The 24,802-nt window shown below is 42.6% G+C and overlaps 1 protein-coding gene across 8 annotated transcripts in view; it reads right to left on the bottom strand.

Moving 5' to 3' along the window:
• Positions 1 to 24,802, bottom strand: part of rerea (arginine-glutamic acid dipeptide (RE) repeats a) — a 685,623-nt gene that overhangs the window by 320,155 nt on the left and 340,666 nt on the right. For all 8 annotated transcript variants that reach the window (XM_048561799.2, XM_048561803.2, XM_048561804.2 and 5 more), the window contains one exon: positions 20,027 to 20,075. In XM_048561799.2, coding sequence (XP_048417756.1) covers positions 20,027 to 20,075 — 49 coding nt within the window. The remainder of the gene's footprint in view (positions 1 to 20,026; positions 20,076 to 24,802) is intronic.

Genomic DNA, 24,802 nt, shown 5'->3' with positions numbered 1-24,802 from the left:
GCTGTAATGGTCCTCACGAAATATGTTTAGTGTTATTCATCCAGTTTCTACCGAGAATGAGGATGGCATGGACAATCCTCTATAATAAGTTAGTTTGCAGTGGAATACAGTACATCATCGATTAATGTTGTGGTTGCTTTCTTGAAAATCACAACAATAAGTGAACTGACTTTTAATGAATCATAGGTTCCCATAGGAATCAACTTTAAAGTCAGAGTTAGGTTCCATCGGACATTTTTGCCCAGATAAAAATAATGCACAATTGAAACATTTCACTAGACATGTTTAGCATTGTGCATTCCTAGCTGAAATAACTTATAAAGTAAATTCATCATTAAATACAAAATAAACACATTACAGCACACCTCTTGTACAAGATATTTTAAAAGTACACTCACCTGTATTTTTAGATCTACTAAGCTCCATCTAGCAGAAGTAGACAGTTAGCACAGGGAGCTGCAGAGTTCCTGCTCCAACCAACAACTGCCACTAGATGGTGATCTCCAGCATGAGTTCAGTCTAGCATACAACAAAAAAGAGTGGCTGTCATGGCGAACGAAGTAGCCAAGAATAGAGAACAGAAGGCAAGGCCAAGACCAGGGCAGAAGGAGAGAGGAAGCAAGGCCAGGTCGGTAGATGGCTTGCTGTGAATTTAGGTCAGATCTAAGCAAATCAAGTTGGGAGAACGCAAATGCAGTAGGAAGAAACTCCGGGAGGCAGGTCCTGGTGGCTACAACATTAAATTTGAAACGCAATCATTACCAAAGGGAAATATGTATTAGATATAAAACAACATCAATCAAAATTACAGAACATATGTCTTACCACATTTTTAAAAGTTGTTCTTGACTTCACTTCTCCCTATCTCTGCATCTAGAAGAGGTTACACAAACCTTCAAGACATTGGCACTCTAGTTCAGATCCCTGGCTTATCCACAATTTTAACCATTTTGCCAAAAAGCAGTTGTGCTTTCAGCTCCAATGCTCTAGAATTCCTTGCTTAAATCTCTCTGCCTCTACATCTCTTTCACTTAATAACAATCCTTAAAACCGAACTCCAAAATTAAACTTTTGGGCATCCACCCTAATATCCTTCTTTATGAATAGAGAAAGCATCATAAATCTCTCGACCCCATTCTCCAGTCTGATACAAAAAGATCCAGAAAGACCCAACTGGATTCCACTCTTCTTTCTCATGCAAATTCCTTTGTTGATACAAAAAAAACAGAAGTCATCTTCAGAAACTGTGAAAGAGGCAAATCCTCAAACAGTGAATGAAAGCCTGTATCAGTGCAAATCATCTCGTTTCAATGGCAAAGAACGAAATGGAATTGGAAAAAACTTAAAGAATCTCGTGGTTCAGACTGCTACTGTCAAATTGGTTCTCTCTCATTTTATTCTTTTTTTCGCCTTTAATATTCAAATCGTTGTGTGCGCGTGTATTTACAGAGTGACAGAGCGAGTGACAGGAAGTGAATTTTAGAAGGGGTAGAGCTTAAGGTCTGAAGTTAGAGTCATAGAGTCATGTAGCATAGAAATAGGCTCTTCGGTTCAACTCATCCAAGTTTCCCAAACTAAATCAATTCCACTTGCTTGCACTTGGCCCAAATCTTTCTAAACCTGTCCTGTTCATGTACCTATCTAAAATGTCTTTTAAATGTTGTCACTGTACCTGAAACTACCAGATCCTCTGGCAGTTCACTCCACATACAAACCACCCTCTGTGTGAGAAAGTTGCCTCTCTAGTCCCTTTTAAATATTTCTCCTCTACTTGTAGAATTATACCTTCTAGTTTTAAACTCCTCAAGCCTAGGGAGAAGACCTTCGCTATTCATCTCATCAATGCCCATCATGATGTTATAAACCACCCCTCAATGTTCTGTGTCCAGTGAAAAAAGTCACAGCTTATCTCCTTATAAAACTCAAACTCTCCAGTCCCAGTAACATCTTTGTAAATCTATACTGCACACTCACCAAATTAATAATATCCCTCCTATAGCAGGGCAACCAGAACTATACACTGTACTCCAAAAGTGGCCTCACCAACGTCCTATACAGCCTCAATATGCTGTCCCAACCCCAAAAACTCAATGGTCTGAGCAACGAAGGCAAGCATGTCAAATACTTGCTTTACCAGTCTGTCCAGCTGTGACACAACTTTCAAAGAACTATGTAATTGAACCCCTAGGCCTCTCCACTGTCTAACATTCCTCAGGGCCTCACTATTTACTGAGCAAGTCCTGCTCTTGTTCATCTTATCAAAATGCAACACATTGCATTTATGCGAATTAAACTCCACCTGCCACTCCTTGGCTCTTTGGCTCAATTGATTGCAATCCCTTTGTAATCTTAGATAACAAAGCTGGATAAGCATATGGACGTACATGGAAATGGATAAGCATGTGGACGTACATGGAATAGTGTAGGTTAGATGGGCTTCAGATCGGTACGACAGGTCGGCACAACATCGAGGGCCGAAGGGCCTGTACTGTGCTGTAATGTTCTATGTTCTATAACCTTCCTCACTGTCGACTATACCACAAATTTTAATGTCATCTGCAAACTTACCAACCATGCTTCCTAAATTCTCATCCAAATCGTTGACACAAATGACAAACAACAGCGAACCCAGCACAGATTCCTGCCGACCACCAGCCAAAGGCTTCCAGTCCAAAATACACCCCTCCCCGACCAACCTCTGTCTCCTACCATCAAGCTAATTTTAAATCCAATTGGCAAGCTATCCCTGAATCCCATGTGATCTACCTTTACTAACCAGTCCACCATGAGGAACCTTGCCGAAGGCCTTACTAAAGTCCATGTAGATAATGCTTACTACTTTGCCCTCATCTATTTTCTTGGTCACATCTTCAGAAGAACTCAATCAAGATTGAGAGAGACAGTTTCTCACGCAGAGAGTCATGTGCACTATCCTTAATCAGTCCTTCCCGCTCCAAGTGCACGTAGATCCTGTCTCTCAGAATCCCATCCAACAACTTCCCCACCGTTGATGTTAGATTCACGGGTCTATAGTCCTCTGGCTTCTCTTTGCAGCCATTCTTAACTAATAGCACATTAGTCACTAACAAGTCTTCCAACACGTCACCTACGGCTTTGGATAATACAAATATCTCTGGTAGGGGCACTGCAATTTCTTCCCTTGCTTCCTAAAACGTCCTGGGATATACTTCAGAGTCTGGAGATTTATCTTAGGCATTTTAAGAGCTCTAGCACCTCCTCTTGTACAATGTGGACCTTTTCAAGACATCAATACTTATTTTGTCCAAATTCCCTAGCTTCTATGTTTTTCTCATCATAAATACTTAAGTGAAACATTCGTTTAGTATCGCTCCCATCTCCTGTGGTTCCACACATAGGTGACCTTGTTGATCTTCAGGGACCCTATTCTCTCTCGCCGTAAGTAAACAATTCCTATTTCCTAAATAAAAACCAAAAGAACTGCGGATTCTGTAAATCAGAGGCAAAAACAAAATTGATCGAGAGGTTCAGCAGGTCTGGCAGCATCTGTGAAGGAAAAAAGAGTTAATGTTTCGGGTCTGGTGACCCTTCCCCACAACTCAGAACTCCTATTTCCTCTTTGCCATTGGATAAAGACAATTGCTCGCAATAAAGTTATTCTCTTGATAAGTATAGAAACCTGCTGAGTGTTTTCTTTCAATCTGCATTTGTTAGTCAGGTAAATTGATAGCGTTAGTTGTTTGGATTTTTTTCCCCCACATTTGAGAAGACTCTGGGAACAGTGGAGCTTCATTTCCAGGACATTGCCACAGTCAGTTGTCACAGGCACCTTATAAATGCAAAGTGTCTTTAGAACACGGAAAGGCAGTGCTTATCAACACCAGACTGCCCAACTGACTACATATGTGTGAACTTCAAGAGTCGCATACACACAATCGCTTGACCCTGCATTGCCAGCTTGCATGCATGGAAGCTCCATACGGTCCAAATGACAATGGAAAAATGTTATACTGTTACATAAGGAAGTAGTCATCTGAATTTGTAGATATTTTTGGGACGGGATAGAAGAAACTTACTCTGCATTTGATTACAATATAACTAACCATGGAGCGCTTATTGCGGACACTGATGCAAAAATTACAAACTAGTCAACATTCCTCAACCCTGTTAAGCAGAAAACTGACAAAACAGAAAAAATCTTTGCTCTCGGTCACCTCATTTTCAGCATGGGCGTCCAGTCCCTATACACCTGTATTTCGCATGCAGATGGCCTCAAGGCCCTCCGCTTCTTCCTGTCCCGCAGGCCCGACCAGTCCCCCTCCACCGACACCCTCATCCGCCTAGCCGAACTCGTCCTCACCCTCAACAACTTCTCTTTCGATTCCTCCCACTTCCTACAGACTAAGGGGGTGGCCATGGGCACCTGCATGGGCCCCAGCTATGCCTGCCTCTTTGTAGGTTACGTAGAACAGTCCCCCTTCCGCACCTACGCAGGCCCCAAACCCCACCTCTTCCACCATTACATGGATGACTGTATCGACACCGCCTGTTGCTCCCCAGAGGAGCTCGAACAGTTCATCCACTTCACCAACACCTTCCAACCCAACCTTCAGTTCACCTGGGCCATCTACAGCACACCCCTCACCTTCCTGGACCCCTCAGTCTCCATCTCAGACAACCAGCTTGTAACTGATGTCCATTTCAAGCCCACCGACTCCCACAGCTACCTAGAATACACCTCCTCCCACCCACCCTCCTGCAAAAATTCCATCCCCTATTTCCAATTCCTCCACCTCCACCTCCACGATGAGGCATTCTACTCCCACACATCCCAGATGCCCAAGTTTTTCAAGGACCGCAACTTTCCCTCCCACAGTGGTCGAGAACACCCTTGACCGCGTCTTCCGCATTTCCCACATCACATCCCTCACACCCCGCCCCTGCCACAACCGCCCAAAGAGGATCCCCCTCGTTCACACACCACCCCACCAACCTCCGGATACAACGCATCATCCACTGACACTTCCGCCATCTACAATCCGACCTCACCACCCAAGACATTTTTCCATCCCCACCCTTGTCTGCTTTCTGGAGAGACCACTCTCTCCGTGACTCCCTTGTTCGCTCTACACCGCCCTCCAACCCCACCACACCCGGCACCTTCCCCTGCAACCGCAGGAAATGCCCCCACACCTCCTCCCTCACCCCTACCCCAGGCCCCAAGATGACTTTCCCTATTAAGCAGAGGTTCACCTGCACATCTGCCAATGTGGTATACTGCATGCACTGTACCCGGTGTGGCTTCCTCTACATTGGGGAAACCAAGCGGAGGCTTGGGGACTGCTTTGCAGAACACCTCCGCTCGGTTCGCAATAAACAACTGCACCTCCCAGTCACAAACCATTTCCACTCCCCCTCCCATTCTTTAGATGACATGTCCATCATGGGCCTCCTGCAGTGCCACAATGATGCTACCCGAAGGTTGCAGGAACAGCAAATCATATTCCGCTTGGGAACCCTGCAGCCCAACGGTATCAATGTGGACTTCACCAGCTTCAAAATCTCCCCTTCCCCCATCGCATCCCAAAACCAGCCCAGTTCGTCCCCTCCCCCCACTGCACCACACAACCAGCCCAGCTCTTCCCCTCCACCCACTGCATCCCAAAACCAGTCCAACCTGTCTCTGCCTCCCTAACCTGTTCTTCCTCTCACCCATCCCTTCCTCTCATCCCAAGCCGCACCTCCATCTCCTACCTACTAACCTCATCCCACCTCCCTGACCTGTCCGTCTTCCCTGGACTGACCTATCTCCTCCCTACCTCCCCACCTATACTCTCCTCTCCACCTATCTTCTTTTCTCTCCATCTTCGGTCCGCCTCCCCCTCTCTCCCTATTTATTCCAGAACCCTCACCCCATCCCCCTCTCTGCTGAAGGATCTAGGCCCGAAACGTCAGTTTTTGTGCTCCTGAGATGCTGCTGGGCCTGCTGTGTCTGCTGTGTTCATCCAGCCTCACATTTTATTATCTAAGTTTATTGTAGTTTTTTTTCATTGTTAAGCATTGAATCCAATAGTTCTACAAAGAAAAGACTTGAATAGTAATCAGAGATAACAAGGTGTAGAGCTGGATGAACACAGCAGGCCTAGCAACATCTTAGGAGCAGGAATGCTGACGTTTCAGGCCCAGACCCTTCATCAGAAATAGGGGAGGGGAAGGGAGTTCTGAAATAAATAGGGAGAGAGGTGGAGGCGGAAAGAAGATGGAAAGAGGAGAAGATAGATGGAGAGGAGATTGACTGGTCAAAGAGGCGGGGATAGAGCCAGCAAAGGTGAGTGTAGGTAGGGAGGTAGGGAGGGGGTAGATCAGTCCCGGGGTTTGAGATCCCCTCCTCCCACCTCACGCCTCACCCCCATCTCCTACCTACTAACCTCATCCCACCCCCTTGACGTGTCCATCCTCCCTGGACTGACCTTTCTTCTCCATCCCACCCCACCTACACTCACTCTTACTGGCTCCAAACCCGCGTCTTTGACCGGTCTATCTCCTCTCCATCTATCTTTTCCTCTATCCATCTTCTAGCAGCCTCCCCCTCTCTCCCTGTTTATTTCAGAACTCCCTTCCCCTCCCCCATTTCTGAAGGAGGGTCTAGGCCCGAAACGTCAGCTTTCCTGCTCCTATGATGCCGCATGGCCTGCTGCGTTCATCCAGCTCTACACCTTGTTATCTCAGATTCTCCAACATCTGTAGTTCCTACTATCTCCTGAATAGTAATCAGCTCTTTACATAATAAATCTAGCACTATCTTTAGCTCCTTCAGGTGCAGCAATAAATGCACAAAAGACAGGAACATTAACTACTCCTGTGAGTTTTCTAACTTGCTGACGTACAAAGAAATCCTTTCCTGGTTATCATTTTTTCAAAAAATGAAGTCCCAATACTCCACTCAAATCAGAGAAAACTCGAATAAGAAAATAACTGAATCTTTTGGAATCAACAAGAACATAACAGCTAGCAGGTCGAACAGAATACTGTAACTTCTGTTAAATACAACACAATTTCACAAGGCAGTAAATTGGGGCACTGAATCAAACTATTTTGCTCAAGGTAATTGTGTTTCATAATATTTAACATGATACAAAAGAGATTTCTTTTAAAAAAACTTTGTATGCGACGAACACTATTAGGTTAAATAGACGATGCAGATCAGCAGCTGTTTTAACACAAACTACACCAACAAAAGCGCAACATCTGTTGCATCCAATGGCTCTGGTCACTTCATTTGCTAAGAACAGAAGTAACAGAGGTAATTAGAGATTTGTACCTGAATAAATTGGCACAATGGTAAAACAATAATTGCCGAAGACTATTAAATATCAGATTCGCTGGTTAAAGTACAAGATATTATGTCCTTTAGAAATTCATGCCCCTAATGCACCTGAACGTGAAAATTAATCAAGAGTTTTAAAGTACAGTACAATGGTTACTAAATGCATATTTAACTTATAAATCCTGAGCAAGAAGAAATGTCGCCATCATCTCACCAAGAATCTCTTCTCTGGTTTCTAAGGTGAATTAGATGACCTGAAGAAACCAGGGCTTGGTCAAAGAAAAAGAACAAGTACTGCACGTACACAAGCACTATACCCATATGCTCAGTGTTCCCTTTCTTTTAGTTAAATTTCATTTATGCTCTGCATGTTATGCTGAAGCTGTACAAAACGCTGATGCAGCCACACTTGGAGTATTGTGTACAGTTCTGGTCACCACATTATAAGGAGGACGTGGAAGCTTTGGAAAGGGTGCAGAGGAGATTTACTAGGATGTTGCCTGGTGTGGAGGGAAGGTCTCACAAAGAAAGGCTGAGGGACTTGAGGCTGTTTTCGTTAGAGAGAAGAAGGTTGAGAGGTGACTTAATTGAAACATATAAAATAATCAGAGGGTTGATAGGGTGGATAGGGACAGCCTGTTTCCTAGGATGGTGACGGCGAGCACAAGGGGGCATAGCTTTAAATTGAGGGGTGAAAGATATAGGACAGATGTCAGAGGTAGTTTCTTTACTCGGAGAGTAGTAAGGGAATGGAACGCTTTGCCTGCAACGGTAGTAGATTTGCCAACTTTAGGTACATTTAAGTCGTCATTGGATAAGCATATGTACGTACATGGAATAGTGTAGGTTCAATGGGCTACAGATCAGTATGATAGGTCAGCACAACATCGAGGGCCGAAGGGCCTGTACTGTGCTGTAATGTTCTATGTCCATCAAGGAGAGATGGATGTAAACGCTGAGTGCACTGATGCATACTGGAAGTAGGTGCAGTGATTAACAAACTGAGCCTCAGTGACAAAAGAAAGACTCATCCTTGCACAATCCAAAGATGTGTTTACAGAGTTTCTGGTCAAGGTCAACCAAATATTTCTTGGGGACCTTCATCCAATCTAAAATATTAGGTCACTTTTAGGGCATACAATTTTGTTTCAAAACCAAAAAAAATGACCAACAGATAGGAGTTTGCTTGCTTTCTCTCCTTGCCAAGAGAAATTTGCAAAGACCTAATTACTTGCTGAATTATGGTTTCCTGGCCTGTCACAACCCTCCAGCACATTAGGTGAATGTTCTACTCTGGCAGTACGTACTAGCAGGCTAGTCGACTGTGAACAGTGCTGTAATTCTGCCCCAATCAACACCCCTAGAGACGTCTCTAAAGCAGGAAGGTTGTCGTCAACCGAAGACACATACTGTTTGTCCCAGAGTTCAGCTATCCCAGCACAGCAAAGATTTTACCTGCAAACTTTCTCTGCTGAACCTTACAGAAATCTAGCACAAAGGCCAAAATCCAAATGCTAACTATTCAACTGATTGATGCCAACTCAAATTTCATTTTACTGCAACCATTAATTATTTCTTTTTAAATATTCACTACAAATTATGTCTCTGGCTCAAAAGCAAGATCTAGGAAAGGATTTATTGCTCCAATAAGCTTGTGTGAATGTTACTGACTTCATCTTTCAGTTTTTGTCTGTTTATCCACGCTGTCATTTTCCCCACTGAAAACTTACAAGAAAAATAATATTTTTTAAAAAATCATTTAATCTGAGATCATTAATCGTTTCCATCAATCAAAAGGCTCATATTTTCACAACTAACTTCTCATCTTAATATAACTCTAATGATTGCTCACTGTGTTTTTCACCATGGATCAAATGGAATGCCAGAACTACACGAAATACTCTGACCATGCTAAATAATAGTAAATATGAAGCAAAGACTCCCTGCTGCTATATTCAGTGGTCAAATCACAGAAAAGAAACAAAGGAATTCTAGCTCAGCAGGCCTGGCAGCATCTGTGGAGAAAAAAATATCAACATTAATGTTCCAGGTCCGGTAATCCTTCCTCAGTTCTAAGGAATGGTCAGCGAACCTGAAACAATAACTCTGATTTTCTTTTCTCCACAGATGCTGCCAGGCCTGCTGAGCTTTTCCAGCCACTTCTGTTTTTGTACCTTATTTACAGCACCCAGAGATTTTTTTCAATTTTTATAAAGGAATTCTATCTTTGTAACTGCACGTACAGATGTGTATCTATACCCACAGGTGTCTCTCTGGTTACATTTACATAGAACATAACAGCACAGTACAGGCCCTTCGGCCCTCGATGTTGTGCCGACCTGTCATACCGATCTCAAGCCCATCTAACCTACACTATTCCATGTACGTACATATGCTTATCCAATGACGACTTAAATGTACCTAAAGTTGGCAAATCTACTACCGTTGCAGGCAAAGCGTTCCATTCCCTTACTACTCTCCGAGTAAAGAAACTACCTCTGACATCTGTCCTATATCTTTCACCCCTCAATTTAAAGCTATGCCCCCTCATGCTCACCGTCACCATCCTAGGAAAAAGGCTCTCCCTACCCACCCTATCTAACCCTCTGATTATTTTATATGTTTCAATTAAGTCACCTCTCAACCTTCTTCTCTCTAATGAAAACAGCCTCGAGTCCCTCGGCCTTTCTTCGTAAGACCTTCCCTCCATACCAGTCAACATCCTAGTAAATCTCCTCTGCACCCTTTCCAAAGCTTCCACATCCTTCTTATTACGCTCAGAGGAAACCTCACAGCAGTGAAAGCTTCAGGCGAGAACAGTGACAATTGATTGTTTCAGAATTCTTTACTTTACTACATTGGTCTCTTTGAGAATGTTTTCAAACAATTACCTTGCATACGCTTGCAAAATTAAACAATGGGACATAGATCAATGAATAACCAACAAAAATGATTATTGGATACAGTTACAAACACATTAAAAATATCTGGATTAACACTTCCTAATAAAGTAAATAACCCAGAGACAGGACAGAGTATGAGGTTTCTATGATTAACTAGCTTTGCATTAAACACTCCTGTACTCTAAACAAATAAAACTGTTTCTGGCTCATTCAAATGTTCATTACTTGACAATCAGTTTTTAAGCATACCTACCGCAAGCATAGTGCTCCTCATTCTAAGAGAAGATCAGGGTTCATCGAAAAACAGAATCATCATCAAACACATGGTGGGCGGAATCACCAAGACCACATCCTTTTAAGAAATTTGGGTCCTTGAGGTGGCAATTTGGTCAGCAACCTTTTCACTCTGATCTACTAAGTTTTATCCTTGAAAGCTTGGTCTGTAGAGTCAGCAATGTAGAAGTGTCAATATACCACACGTACCAGTCTTTGCAATGTTGCAAATTGGCAAAGTTCCTTGAGAATATAACTTCTACTTCAATTATCTGTTCATTATTAATTTTTCTGGAAGAATAAACATCTTGCACTGGGGACTTTAAAAATCTAGTCTGTACACAGAAACCTACACTGGGGAATTTGCTGAAGACAAAGAAAACAGAGGTTCCTTATTAACTATGGGAACTTGTTAAATCTGTCTGGTTTGGAAGCAACTGCTGCAAAGAGGAAGAGGAAACTATTGTTCTGAGAATGTCTGCCCTTGAGATAGCTCCACTGCTTCCAGAAATGTGTTACTGAGTTCTTTTGCAGATTTTGATAAGCAAGTTGTTGAAAGATAAACATGCAAGATATAACACATCAGACAGAGCAGCAATGGTTAAATTTCTAGGTGTTGTTACATTCCAATTTTTCCCCCTTTCCAGTTAGTTGGCAAATCATCAGCATCTTGGAAAAGTCCTCAAATTAAACACTGAAGAACTGCAAATTATGATTTCCCATTTGTTCAGTATGGATAGCATATATTCCACAAGCCTCAATAACTTAAATGAACTAAGGTCCCAAATCTGCATACCTATATGCACCAGCAATATTCAGCTCTACTTCTTCACCAATATCGCTTGCTGTCAATGTAAAATATGGGTTTGGTCTAATCAAGTCAGTCCTGTGAGCCCTTCTTCTGCTTCTCAAGCAGATTGCAGCTGATCAATATTTCAGCTTCTTAACGTCTTAATTCCAAGCACCCATATCCTATATCTTGTTCTTGTGGCTACCAGTAATCTCAAGTAACAAAGATCTAGCAAATTCGGTTTCAAAATTTGAAGCGACAGATTCAATAAGCCTTTAAGAGGTATGATGCAGTTCCAGATTTCCACCTCCCTCTATTTAGAGAAGTATTTCCCAACATGAGCCGTGAACAACTGAGCTCTAACTGTAAGGCTATGCCCTATTGTTCAGGAATGCAGAAAAGTGACCATTACCTGCATTCTCAAACTTCTGCCTGATATCCAGTCTCGACTTCTCCTTCATTGCTGTCTATCTAAACACCGAGAACATTGAAACTGTCTTCACTCTCTGCCATCAATTTTATCCTTCTTCCTGCCCATTATGTTAAGATAAACTTAATTATTCTGCAATAAAAACAAAGTGCTGGAAAAACTCAGCAGGTCTGGCAAAATCTCTAGAGAGAGAAACAGAGTTAACATTTTGAGACCTGTGCCCCTTTGTCAGTACTGAAAGCTTTTCTCAAAATATTAACTTTTTTTTTCCTCTCTGCAGATGCTGCCATACCTGCTGAGCTTCTCCAGCACTTGTTTTTTGTTTCCAGTTTTCAGATTTCCAGTATCCATTGTTCAATATTTTATTTACTTGATTATTCTGCACCTGATTTGACCGCAAACCAGGTATCCGGCCCCACAGATACTCCATCATGAAGGCTACTTCCATAATATAACCTGCTTCCACCCCATTCAGCACATCTACCACTGAAAGCTGAATGTCTTTGCCACCTCCGAACTCAACTACTCACACTTTCCTCTCTATATAAACCTTTACTACCCACTGTAATTTCAGCATCAGCCTGATCCTGTTCCATTCATGTCCATGGTTTACTACACTGGCTTCTAGTTTAACATCACTTCCAATTCAACCAACTTTTTGACTAAATTTTGATGATCCCTTGCCTCATGACCATTTACAATTATGCTTTTGTGAAATACTTTGGGATGATTTGTTACATTGAAAGCTGCTACATGAACTTAAGAGATTGTTGCCTGTGTGGCTATCTGAATCACGAGGATCCAAGGCTAGCATAGTCTTTTGCAGTCAAGTGAGAAAAATCCCAAAACTGGCCTACCCTACCAAGCACCATCATAAGGTACATTAAATCAATCTACTCAGACACATTATGACCCACATGAATTCAGGCTTTCTAGCCAAGACACCATGCCACAAGGGTCCGATGCCATTAATCAATCTTAGTTTGGTCATTGTTCAGCAGCAGACTGAAATATTGTGGATGGGCCTGCTTGTTTCCAAACAGAGTTATGATGTTTACTTCAAATATTAATTTGGTTCTAACATTTCATCAAAAGGTACAATAATTTAAAATAATCTCAGCCCAGAGGGTCGCATCCAGGGGCATGAATTGAACCTTATTATTTGAATTGCTATATTCGTCTTGACTACAGTAGACATATAAACTCCATCATATCAAACTTGCCTCTGCAACTTAAGGAAGCTAACAAAATTACCTTATTAACACAAACACATTTAGACATCAAGTTTCATGATATAGCTACCTAAGACCACTTGACTTTCACATTATTCTGCCTGCTAATGCCAAGCAGATGGTTAATCACCTGGATAACTTGTATTATTCTAGCCACAGTGATGCTGGAAGACTAGGGACGTATGATTGACTGATTAAACCCAGTTTCTTGTGCAAAACATGAGAACTGGTCACAACTAATGTGATGAGTTAAATTATGTAAATCTTGCATAATCAGCTGCAACACAATGAAATGGAAATTGGCGGTCATCAGTATGCTACACAGATCTGGCACAGTGACCTGTTTAAACTACACTTTGCGAAGGCCTAACTGAAAGCTACAGATTCAGAACAGCTGGAATTCTGGAATGACTCAACACTGTTTTGCAGATAAGAAAATTTTGAGCATAAGGTTGCCGTTATCCCAAATGGAGCACACAGGCAAAGATCAGGATTTAAACGACAGAATAATTCCAAATGCGGTCTTCCATAAAGATGCTCCAGAACACAGAAAATGGTGATGTAGAATGCGATAGTTCAGTCCAGTTCTGTAATATCCCACTTACTTGTATAGTTTCTACCTCTTGAGGAACAGGAACAGGAGAAGCAGTCTGTATTCATCTATGGATGATATTTACTTTGCTGTACCATATTTAGAACAGTAGTTCTCAGGAGCAGATCAGCAATCCAATTGCAAGAGGTCACCTTACAAATGCCAATCAACAAAGCTACAGCTAAGTCTGAGAAAGGCAACAAAAACATGCAAAACAAAATACCAGGGAGAGCAGATATTACACCTAAATCCCGAATTTGGATTAAGTTCCCAAAATGAAATCCTTAAAAAACTGTTGTGGAACAAAAATGATTGTGAAAAGGAAAAGAAACTTTCCACATCACTGTTTAAATTCTGGCCTGTTCTGTTGCAAGGTGACCACGGGCTTTGCGCTTGATAGAATCCCCTTGTTTAAATATCATATCAAGACAAGTGAACTGTAAAATGTGAGCCATGACTTCTCACATACTGAATTAATTTTAAAACTTTCGCAATAAATGTCAAGTACCAGATGTTCAAGCAGACTTTCAGAACCCAATAGTTCACTGTGGTTAGATCTGACTAACCTTACACCACAGATTCCTGACAAAGATCGCATTAAGTAAGGGAGGGTGAGTTTCTGTCACTAAACTGGACAGGAGCTTATGCAACTTCAACTGTCAAAATTGTTGCCAATTTAAAATTTGGTACAGAATGCTTGAACAATTTATACTTCTCTTGATGTGAATCTGAAATAGGGAGATTTACATTTGAATCATCCAAGGTATGCTTCCCATGCGCTTACAAGCCACAGTGAGTGACTGAATATGCTGCATGATATTACCCCAAAGGATATCAAAAGAAGCAACCGAACAGACAAACGATCCTATAGTATAGTAGAGCTAACAAAGTGTGGGGCTGGATGAACACAGCAGGCCAAGCAGCATCTCTGGAGCACAAAAGCTGACGTTTCAGGCCGAGACCCTTCATCGGAGGGGGAACTGGAATAAATAGGGAAAGAGGGGGACCGAAGATGGAGAGAAAAGAAGATAGGTGGAGAAGAGAGTATAGGTGAGGAGGCAGGGAGGGGATAGGTCAGTCCAGGGAAGATGGACAGGTCAAGGAGGCGGGATGAGGTGGTAGGTAGGAAATGGAGGTGCGGCTTGAGGTGGGTGGAAGGGATGGGTGAGAAGAAGAACAGCTTAGGGAAGCAGAGACAGGCTGGGCTGGCTTTGGGATGCAGTGGGGGGAGGGGACGAGCTGGACGGGTTTTGTGATGCAGTGCGGGGAGGGGAAGAACCGGGCTGGTTTTGGGATGCAGTAGGGGAAAGGGTGATTTTGAAGCTTGTGAAGTCCACGTTGATACCATTGGGCTGCAGGGTTCCCAAGCAGAATCGGAGTTGCTGTTCCTGCAACCTTCGGGTGGCATCATTGTGGCACTGCAGGAAGCCCATGATGGACATGTCGTCTGAGGAATGGGACAGGGAGTTGAAATGGTTCGCGACTGGGAGGTGCAGTTGTTTGTTGCAAACCGAGCCGAGGTGTTCTGCAAAGCGGTCCCCAAGCCTCCGCTTGGTTTCCCCAATGAAGAGGGAGCCACACCGGGTGCAATGGATACAATATACCAGGAAGTGGGAGATATCTTTCGAATCTTATCGTACAGACAAAGGGGGTGGCCATGGGTACCCGCATGGGCCCAAGCAATCCTGCCTCTTTGTAGGTTACGTGGAACAGTCCCTCTTCCACACCTACACAGGCCCCAAACCCCACCTCTTCCTCCGTTACATTGATGACTGTATCGGCGCTGCCTCTTGCTCCCCAGAGGAGCTCGAACAGTTCATCCACTTTCCCAACACCTTCCACCCCAACCTCAAGTTCACCTGGGCCATCTCCAACTCATCCCTCACCTTCCTAGACCTCTCAGTGTCCATCTCATGTAACCAGCTAGAAACTGATGTCCATTTCAAGCCCACCGACTTCCACAGCTACCTAGAATACACCTCCTCCCACCCACCCTCCTGCAAAAATTCCATCCCCTATTCCCAATTCCTCCGCCTCCGCCGCATCTGCTCCCAGGACGAGGCATTCCACTCCCGCACATCCCAGATGTCCACGTTCTTCCAGGACCACAACTTTCCCCCTGCAATGGTCGAGAACGCCCTTGGCTGCGTCTCCCGTATTTCCCGCAACACATCCCTCACACCCCGCCCCCGCCACAACCGCCTCCAGAGGATCCCCCTCGTCCACACATACCACCCCACCAACCTCCGGATACAACATATCATCCTCCGACACTTTCACCATCTACAATCCAACCCCACCACCCAAGCCATTTTTCCATCCCCACCATTGCCTGCCTTCCAGAGAGACCACTCTCTCCGCGACTCCCTTGTCCCTCCACACTCCATTTCAACCCCACCACACCTGGCACCTTCCCCTGCAACCTCAGGAAGTGCTACACCTGCCCCCACACCTCCTCCCTCACCCCCATCCCAGGCCCCAGGATGACCTTCCATATCAAACAGATGTTCACCTGCACATCTGCCAATGTGGTATATTGTATCCATTGCACTCGGTGTGGCTTCCTCTACATTGGGGAAACCAAGCGGAGGCTTGGGGACCGCTTTGCAGAACACCTCCGCTCGGTTCGCAACAAACCACTGCAACTCCCAGTCGCGAACCATTTCAACTCCCCCCCCCCCATTCCTCAGACGACATGTCCATCATGGGCCTCCTGCAGTGCCACAACGATGCCACCCGAAGGTTGCAGGAACAGCAACTCCAATTCTGCTTGGGAGCCCTGCAGCCCAATGGTATCAATGTGGACTTCACAAGCTTCAAAATCACCCCTTCCCCTACTGCATCCCAAAACCAGCCCAGCCTGTCTCTACTTCCCTAACCTGTTCTTCCTCTCACCCATCCCTTCCTCCCACCTCAAGCCGCACCTCCATTTCCTACCTACCACCTCATCCCACTTCCTTGACCTGTCCGTCTTCCCTGGACTGACCTATCCCCTCCCTACCTATACTCTCCTCTCCACCTATCTTCTTTTCTCTCCATCTTCGGTCCGCCTCCCCCTCTCTCCCTATTTATTCCAGTTCCCTCTCCCCATCCCCCTCTCTGAAGAAGGGTCTAGGCCCGAAACATCAGCTTTTGTGCTCCTGAGATGGTTCTTGGCCTGCTGTGTTCACCCAGCTCCACACTTTGTTATCTTGGATTCTCCAGTATCTGCAGTTCCCATTATCACAGTATAGAAGAGCTAACTGTTTCCCAGCTCCTGTCAGCTAACTTCTACTTGAGTTCAATGCCACGTATGCCAATATTTTTCAAGGACTGATTCAAATGACTGGCAAACTAATTGTTCCATCAGAAATATCAGGAGTTGGCTGAATGTGGTCCACAAGAATGAACTTATTCATTCATCAGACTTTGAGAGGACATTTAATGACACCAAACCGAGATGAGGTAATTTCTCAAAGATTACAGATAAAAACTGACATCTTTCTTGCTACTCAGTTACTCTTTAGGAAGCAAATACATCAAACAGACCTTCAAGATACCTTCTAGGATCAGTTAGGTTACAAAAAAAATTGCTTTGTGTGCTCTAAGAGGTTGCTGGGCTCCTTGCTGAGGTATTTGGATCTTCAACACCCACAGGTGAGGTGCTGGAGGACTGGACGGTGGCTAATGTTGTGCCACTAGTTATGAAAGGTGTTAAGGAAAATCCAGAGAACCGGAGACCAGTGAACCTAACGTCAGTGGTGAGCAAAAACAAAGCTGCTGGAAAAGCTCAGCAGGTCTGGCGGCATCTGTGGAGGAGAAAACAGAGTTAACGTTTTGGGTCCGGTGAGCCATGAGCATGTTGTTGCAGGGGATTCTGAGGGACAGGATTTATATGCTTTTGGGAAGTCATGGGCTGATTAGAGATAGTCAACATGGCTTTGTGTGTGAGAAGTCATGTCTCACAAACTTGATTTGAGTTTTTTTGAAGTTGTGACAAAGAAGATTGATGAAGACACATAGTTGATGCTGACTATATGGTCTTCAGCAAGGTGTTCAACAAGGTTCTTTGCATGGTAGACTGGTTAGCAAGACTACATCATCTGGAATCCAGGGGAAGCTAGCCAACTGGATACTAAATTGGCCCGAAGGCAGGAGGCAGAAGCGGGTGTGGAGGGTTGTTTTTCGGACTGGAGACCTGTGACGAGTGAAGTGCCGCAAGAATCGTGCAGGGTCCTTTTTGCCTTTTGTACAAATGATTCCGATACTGATATAGGATGTATGGTTAGTAAATTTGCAGATGACACCAGAATTTGGTGGTGTAGTGGACAGTGAACAAGAGTGTCTCGGGATACAGCAGGACCTTGATCAGATGGGCCAATGGGCCAGAGTGGCAGATGGAGTTTAATTTAGATAAATGTGGAGGTGTTGCACTCTGGTAAGGCAAACCAGGGCAGGACTTTTATAGCTGATGGGGAGGTCCTGCTCAGTGTTGCCAAACAAAGAAACCTAGGGGTGCAGATGCATAGTTCCTTGAAAGCGAAATCGCAAGAAGACAACATAGTGAAGGTGGCTTTGACATGCTTGCCTTAATTGCTCAGTGTATTGAGTATAGGCATTACAATCTTGTGTTGCGGCTATACAGTTATTTGGTGAGGCCGTTTTTAGAATACTGCTTTCTATTCTGGTCTCTCCACTACAGGAAGGGCATTGTTAAACTTGAAGGGGTTCAGAAAACAGTTACAAGGATGTTGCCAGGATCGGACGGTTTGAGTTACAGGGTGGGACTGAAATTGCTGGGGATTTTTTTGACTGGAGCATCAGAGGTTGAGGGCTGACCTTATGGAGGTTTATAAAATCACGAGGGATATGGGTAGGGTGAATAGCCAAGGAAATTTTCCTAGGGTAGGGGAGCCCGACCTAGGCAGAGGTTTTAAATAAGAGAACAAAGATTTAAAAGGGACCTGAGGGGCAACCTTTTCATACAGAAGGTGGTGTGTGCATCGAACAAGCTGCCAGAGGAAGTAGTGGAGGCTGGTGCAATCACAACATTTAAAAGCCATCTGGATGGGTAAATGAGCAGGAAGAGTTTAGAGGGATATGGCCAAATTGGATGAAATCAGTTTTGGACATCTGGTCAGCGTGGACAAGTTGGAACGAGGGGTCTGTTTCCATGCTATACATATATACATACATGCTATCTGTAGCATTTGACTGGTATCTGAAGAAACTCATCTCTACTTATGCTCCATGTCAACGTTAATAGGTATAAATTATCAAAACTCCTCTCCACTTATTTTTTGGGGGAGGATGCAGACTATACAGTGAAAGATTCAGAAGAGCATTGATGTTTGTTCAGCTGATCAATTCTGGCCGAAACAATGATTTCTGAACGTGACCAAGATGTTGGCAGCTGGATAAAATTGATTCCAAGTTATTAAATCACAATCCACGAGCCTTTTGTCAAAACAATTGGCAAAGAGCAGACATTCGCATTATTCTTAAATATATGCCCCATGGGATGCTTTAAATAGCTAGATAAGTTAGACAGAGAACAACGGAAAGAGGAAGAAGTATAAAATCTTGATATCAAGTAAAATGAATTTACTCGGCTAAACAAACTTGGTTACAATTTAAAATTGTTCAACAAAATTTAAGATCCTTCTGATACAGTATCTGAATAATTTGACTTGTGTTTATTGTTCTTTATGTTCTTAAATAGGAAGTTGGCAAAATAAGTAAAATATTATGTTGATACAAGATTTATGAAATTCCATGAACATTAATTCCTGACACAGTTTAAAAAGGTTCATTTGTGCCGGCATAAAGAGTGTGATGGCATTGTGAACAAGCAAAGCCAGCAACTACAAATACACTTTGCACAATAAACTGAGCTCCATTGTGGTAAAGTATTGTGGTCATAACGACGCAATGACTGTGTTTACCCAAGTTACTGCAATGCTGAATGATATGATTCAGGGTTTCTCTCTGCTTCTTTCTTTGTTACTCCCCTCTACCAAGTGTTGTCATCAGCACCTCTCAGAGGGATGAAATCAAACATTCTTTCATCGTTATTGATTTTTTTTTAAAGAAAAGGTCTGGACACAAAATTCCAGAACATACGAAGGATTTACTATCCCTTCCTCACTGTTGTCGGTGCTCCGAATGCATAAATATCTTCAGGTCTAAACTCTGAACATCATATTTCCCTTTGATATTCCCCTTGGGATATTTAATCTTAGTCATTATGCAGGAAGTACTCTTGTTCAAGGACACTTAGATGCAACTCAGTGTAAAAATCTACCCATCTTAAGGGGAGGATTCAAAATTGCTTGGGTTCAACAACTCTAATAGGTGCCAACAGCAGTTGCAACTCAGCCTTACGTCCAACTTTAACTGAGGTACTATTCCATATTTCACAAAAAATACTCAGGTAATATGATTTTATCTTTCAGATTTTATAAATACATCTACATGCGAAGTTTATGACAATAATTGGAAATATCCAACAGTTCCCCTACCTGATGACTGGGCCCCACACGGATTTCTCCCTGCGTGCTATTCAACCTCCTGCAAGAGACAATAATCATATGTAAAAAAGAAATCAGCAACTGCACCCCAAACAAGATATGTTTGCAAGAACAATGAAAAACAGCATAAAATATAGAGTACAATCCTAAGGCAGATGAAGGAGCAGAGGGGTCCGAGTGCATATGTGTTTTGATCATTGACAGTAGTAGGAAAGGTATAGACAGCACTAAGTAAAGCTTGCAGTGTCCCCAGTTTTACTAATAGGGGCACAATGTACAAGAGCAAGGAGATACTGTTGTACATTTATACGGCACATATTAGACCTCATTTGGAGCACCGTGCACAGTTCTGAGTGCCACATCATAGGAAGGATGTGAATATATTCGAGCAAGTACACAAGTGGTTTACAAGAATGGTTCCAGAGAATGGGAACTTCAGTTGAGGATAGACTGACAAAGTTCAGACTGCTCTTGACTATTCTTTGGGGCGGCACGTTGGCAGTGGTTAGCACTGCAGCCTCACAGCGCCAGGGGCCTGGCTTCGATTCCTGCCTCGGGTGACTGTCTGTGTAGAGTTTGCACATTCTCCCCGTGTCTGCGTGGGTTTCCTCCGGTTTCCTCCCACAGTCCAAAGATGTGCAGGCTAGGTGGATCAGCCATGCTAAATTGCCTGTAGTGTTCAGGGGTGTGGGTTATAGGGGGATGGGTCTGGGTGGGATGCTTCAAGTGGCAGTGTGGACTTGCTGGGCCGAAAGGCCTGTTTCCACACTGTAGGGAATCTAATCTACTTCCTTAAAAAAAAGCATCTTATAGGAGAACTGATGGAGGTTTTCAAAATAATGATCAGATAAAGAGAAACTGTTCCCGCTCTTAAAAGAATCAAAAACGAGTGGGCACAGGTTTAAAATGATTTGTAAAAGGAGCAAATTATGCGTGAAAAAGCTTTCTTACACAGCAAGTAGTTAGGGTATAGAATGCAAAGACTGGAAGTGTAATGGAGGCTGGCTCCATTAAGACATTCAACAGAGTACTGGATGTTTATTTGAATAATGTGCAAGGGTAGAGGAACATTTAGGGAATTGGCAGTAAGTAATCATGCTTATTTGATGAGCCAGAACAGATACAATGAGCCGAGTGGTCAATTTTGTGATTTGAAAATCAGTAATCTCTGTTCTGCATTCTGAAACAAAAATATGTTTCCAATATAACACATTCTACCTTGTATTTCCTTTAGTACATTACATGCTGGCATAAGTTACAGAAAATACAGCAATTAAGAAGCATCTGAAAATATAAAGCCTAGATTAATTTAATCCAAGTGAGTTCACCTCAAAATACGGAATCTTATATAACAGGAGTAGCATTAGAGGAATGAAGCAGAAAGCTGCGAAAAAAACCCATTCTGTTAGACTCTCCTTCACTGTACCAAAAAACAGTGATTAAAGTCAAAAGGTTGTAAATCAAACTATATACAACATAGGCAGACCCAGAAAATAAAAATATTAACATTAACTCACATTATACATTGCACTAATATGAGAATGTCGCCATCTGGAGTTCTGACAATCTCCTTTTGCAGCTCAATATTAAAAACTGTTTGTTAACACTCCTATGAAGCACCTTGGGACACTACACCATATTAATAGTGTTAAATGATTGCAAATTGTTCTTCTCTACAGATTAGTAACAAAACTGGCAAATCCAGCTGAGTTAAGTAATGTAAGGGTTAAAACTGAACCTTCTTAAATCTCACTGTATAACTTCATGAGTTGCTTGGCTATTTTTTTTCAAACAAAGAGAATCTGGAATGTCTCTGAATGTTAAAAAGCAGCAGGAAACTGGGCACAAAAGTGGTTGATGCAACAAAGATCGTAACTATAGCAACACCAATTTAATTTTTTGGTTCCACAGCTGCAACGGATTAAAGAAAATGACAAGATGTTCGCATTGAATGTGCACCGTTGCTATAGCTACACTGTAGATTTCATGTTACAACAAGCCCAGCAGTGCTCAGAATTTTTAAGTCTGTGCTTGTGAACTAATACATTGCCAGTATGGCTGTGTTTAATTCTACATGTATATAGGGTTGCTTCTTGAAGCCTATACATTGCCATTATGGTATACGGAATGCCACATTTGACATTTTTTAAACAAAGGATGTTGCTTCTATGTAAGGAACCACATTCAAAATTTTGTGTTTCTCAAATAAAAAGACAATGCAAGTTTTCTTAAAAATAAACTGTAATTTTCAAGTGTATCTTAAAATGTGACTAGTGGTTCTTCAAATGAGATCTTCATTTCAGTTTCAGCAAAAATGATGTTTTCAATAACTGCCATGAAGATCTATAATTTTCAGTATGAATGGATAACAGGGCTACCTTTTGGCTGTAATGTTAATGTTATGTGCATGTCTTTGAGTGTATCTTTATTTTTCTAATTAGGAGCTTGCTAATTATAAAGATACTTTGCATTCGTATTAAATTTTCTCATGTTCAAGTATCTCAAAGTGTTTCACATACAATGGGTTGCTCTGGAGTCAAATAACAACGCGTAAGCCACAGTGTCTATTTTGAACAAGTAATATGCAAAGTAATGAGACTAATGACCAGTTAATTCCCTTTGACAACAGGGGATGAAAGAGAAATAATGGTGCTGGATTAGAAAAATTCCTTGGTTTTCAAAAATTGCCACAGTAGTTTTAATAAAGAAGGAGGTCTTTCAAAAATTCTAAGTTGCCAGTGTCAGTAGCTGAGCCAAAATGTATTGCCCATCCTCATTTTCCCTTGAGAAGCTATGTGGTGGTCAGCTGCTTTCTTAAACAACTGCAGTCCATTTTGGCACAGGTAGAACTACAATACCGTTAAGGCAGTGTTTCAGGGAAATTGAAAGAACAGTGATATATTCCACATCTTTTGGGGGGGGGGGGGAGGAGGAGGAGGAGGGGGAAGTTGCTTGGAAGAGAATGGAATCTCAATTTAACATCTTGTGCAATCGCGTTTTGTTTAAAACGGATATCATTTGTCACATGTCAACAGCAATTACTCTTTCTAACCTCAATCTCATCCTTACCTCAAACTGCTTGGCTCAACATCAGTAAAAATTTTAGGACAGCAGTAAAACCGTATAGTGTCACATGCCTGCTTATGGGAAGAAAGTTATTTCTTTTCTTCCAGTATGTAATACTGACTTCCAATCACTATTGTCTTCCACTTCATAGTTTGTCCAACGTTTGAAAATGTATAAAGTACAAGCAAGGCGTAAGGGGGCCAGAAGAGACAGAAAAGTGACTTATAGAATGAAGATAGTGATATACGTTGGATGTTGGCCAAAGGGAAATGTTTAAGCTGAGTGGTGTAATACATTTGCCACCCAGTCCCTGAATCCACAAGTTCCTACTATTTTTCATCTTCTACACACATCTTGATCTCAGACAATTCTTGTAATAATCTATACATATCTCTCTCTCCCTTTCTCTTTTAAAAATCCTCTTCCAATATACTCTTATTTAATTTGTAGATTTTACTTCCTCCAGCAGTAAACTTCACCAACTTCATGGACAGATAAGGCAACCTATACATCAATAACTTAAAGAAAGTGATTGGATTGGGTGAAGATGATTATGTGTATGTGCAGTAACATGCATGGGTGAGAGAAAATCAAGTGTAGAGTTGGAGGAAGATGGATAGGAGATAGAGGATTCACATTTGAAAAGTCGACAGATAAGAGTAGGAAGCAATCAGGGGTCCGAGCTACAGTGATTGGGATTGGTGGGTCCAGAGTTTTGATGTTGTGATCCACGGTGAATGGCCGTCCTAATGTTAGGACAGAAGTAGAATCATGGACATGAAATGTACAAGCAGTGATAGATCAGAAGAAGAGTGATGACAAACAACAGTTAGACTTTGGTACTTATGACATAAACACCGAGAAACCCCATGCATAACGCTGGTTCAGAGACAGTAGGAACTGCAGATGTTGGAGGCTCTGAGATAACAAGGTGTAGAGCTGGATGAACACAGCAGCATCAGAGGAGCAGGAAAGCTGACATTTCAGGCCTAGACCCTCCTTCAGGGTCTGATGCTGCTTGGCCTGCAGACCCTGAAGGAGGGTCTAGGCCTGAAACGTCAGCTTTCCTGCTCCTCTGATGCTGCTGTGTTCATCCAGCTCTACGCCTTGTTATCTCAGCATAACACTGGTGCTTGGGAAGGGAAATGTACTGGTGAGGTTGAGGCTTGAGACTCAGAGGAGGAGCACTATTGATTAGATAAGTGAGGCTGAATATGAATTTGAAACAGATGAGGTGAACAAGTGTGTGGCAGTAAATGTAATATGAACCAAAGGTAGTTATATTTTGATTAGGGACATACCGAATGGCTATTGCTGACTGTTAATAGTAATTTTCAGGTGGTACACAGCATGAAGCAGAACCAACAGGTCAAATATCTGGCAGGTAGTGACTGTGTTCCTTTTCCTGCTAATGTTAAGGGGAGACAGTGCTGGTCTGAGGGAAATGTTAAATGGAGTTAGAGTGCAATAATAGTTTTGAGCAGAAGGGACAAAGTGCACACAAAGCCTTGCTGGAAAACAGAAACGTTGCTTTATTACTTTGAGCAGGCAGGATGAACTTGGGATTAGAAATGAACAAAATCTACACAATTATTAAAGGGGTAGACAAGGTCAATGCAGATAAGAAGGTCCCCTTAGTTTGGGAACCTAGAAACTGGGGCACAATTTAAAAATAAGACGGGTGTCAGTTGGGTTTGAAAT

The sequence above is a fragment of the Stegostoma tigrinum genome, chromosome 28 (assembly GCF_030684315.1).
Source record: "Stegostoma tigrinum isolate sSteTig4 chromosome 28, sSteTig4.hap1, whole genome shotgun sequence".
Classification (NCBI taxonomy): domain Eukaryota; kingdom Metazoa; phylum Chordata; class Chondrichthyes; order Orectolobiformes; family Stegostomatidae; genus Stegostoma; species Stegostoma tigrinum.
Note: the sequence above shows the minus strand (reverse complement) of the source record. Positions and strands in the feature narration are given on the sequence as shown.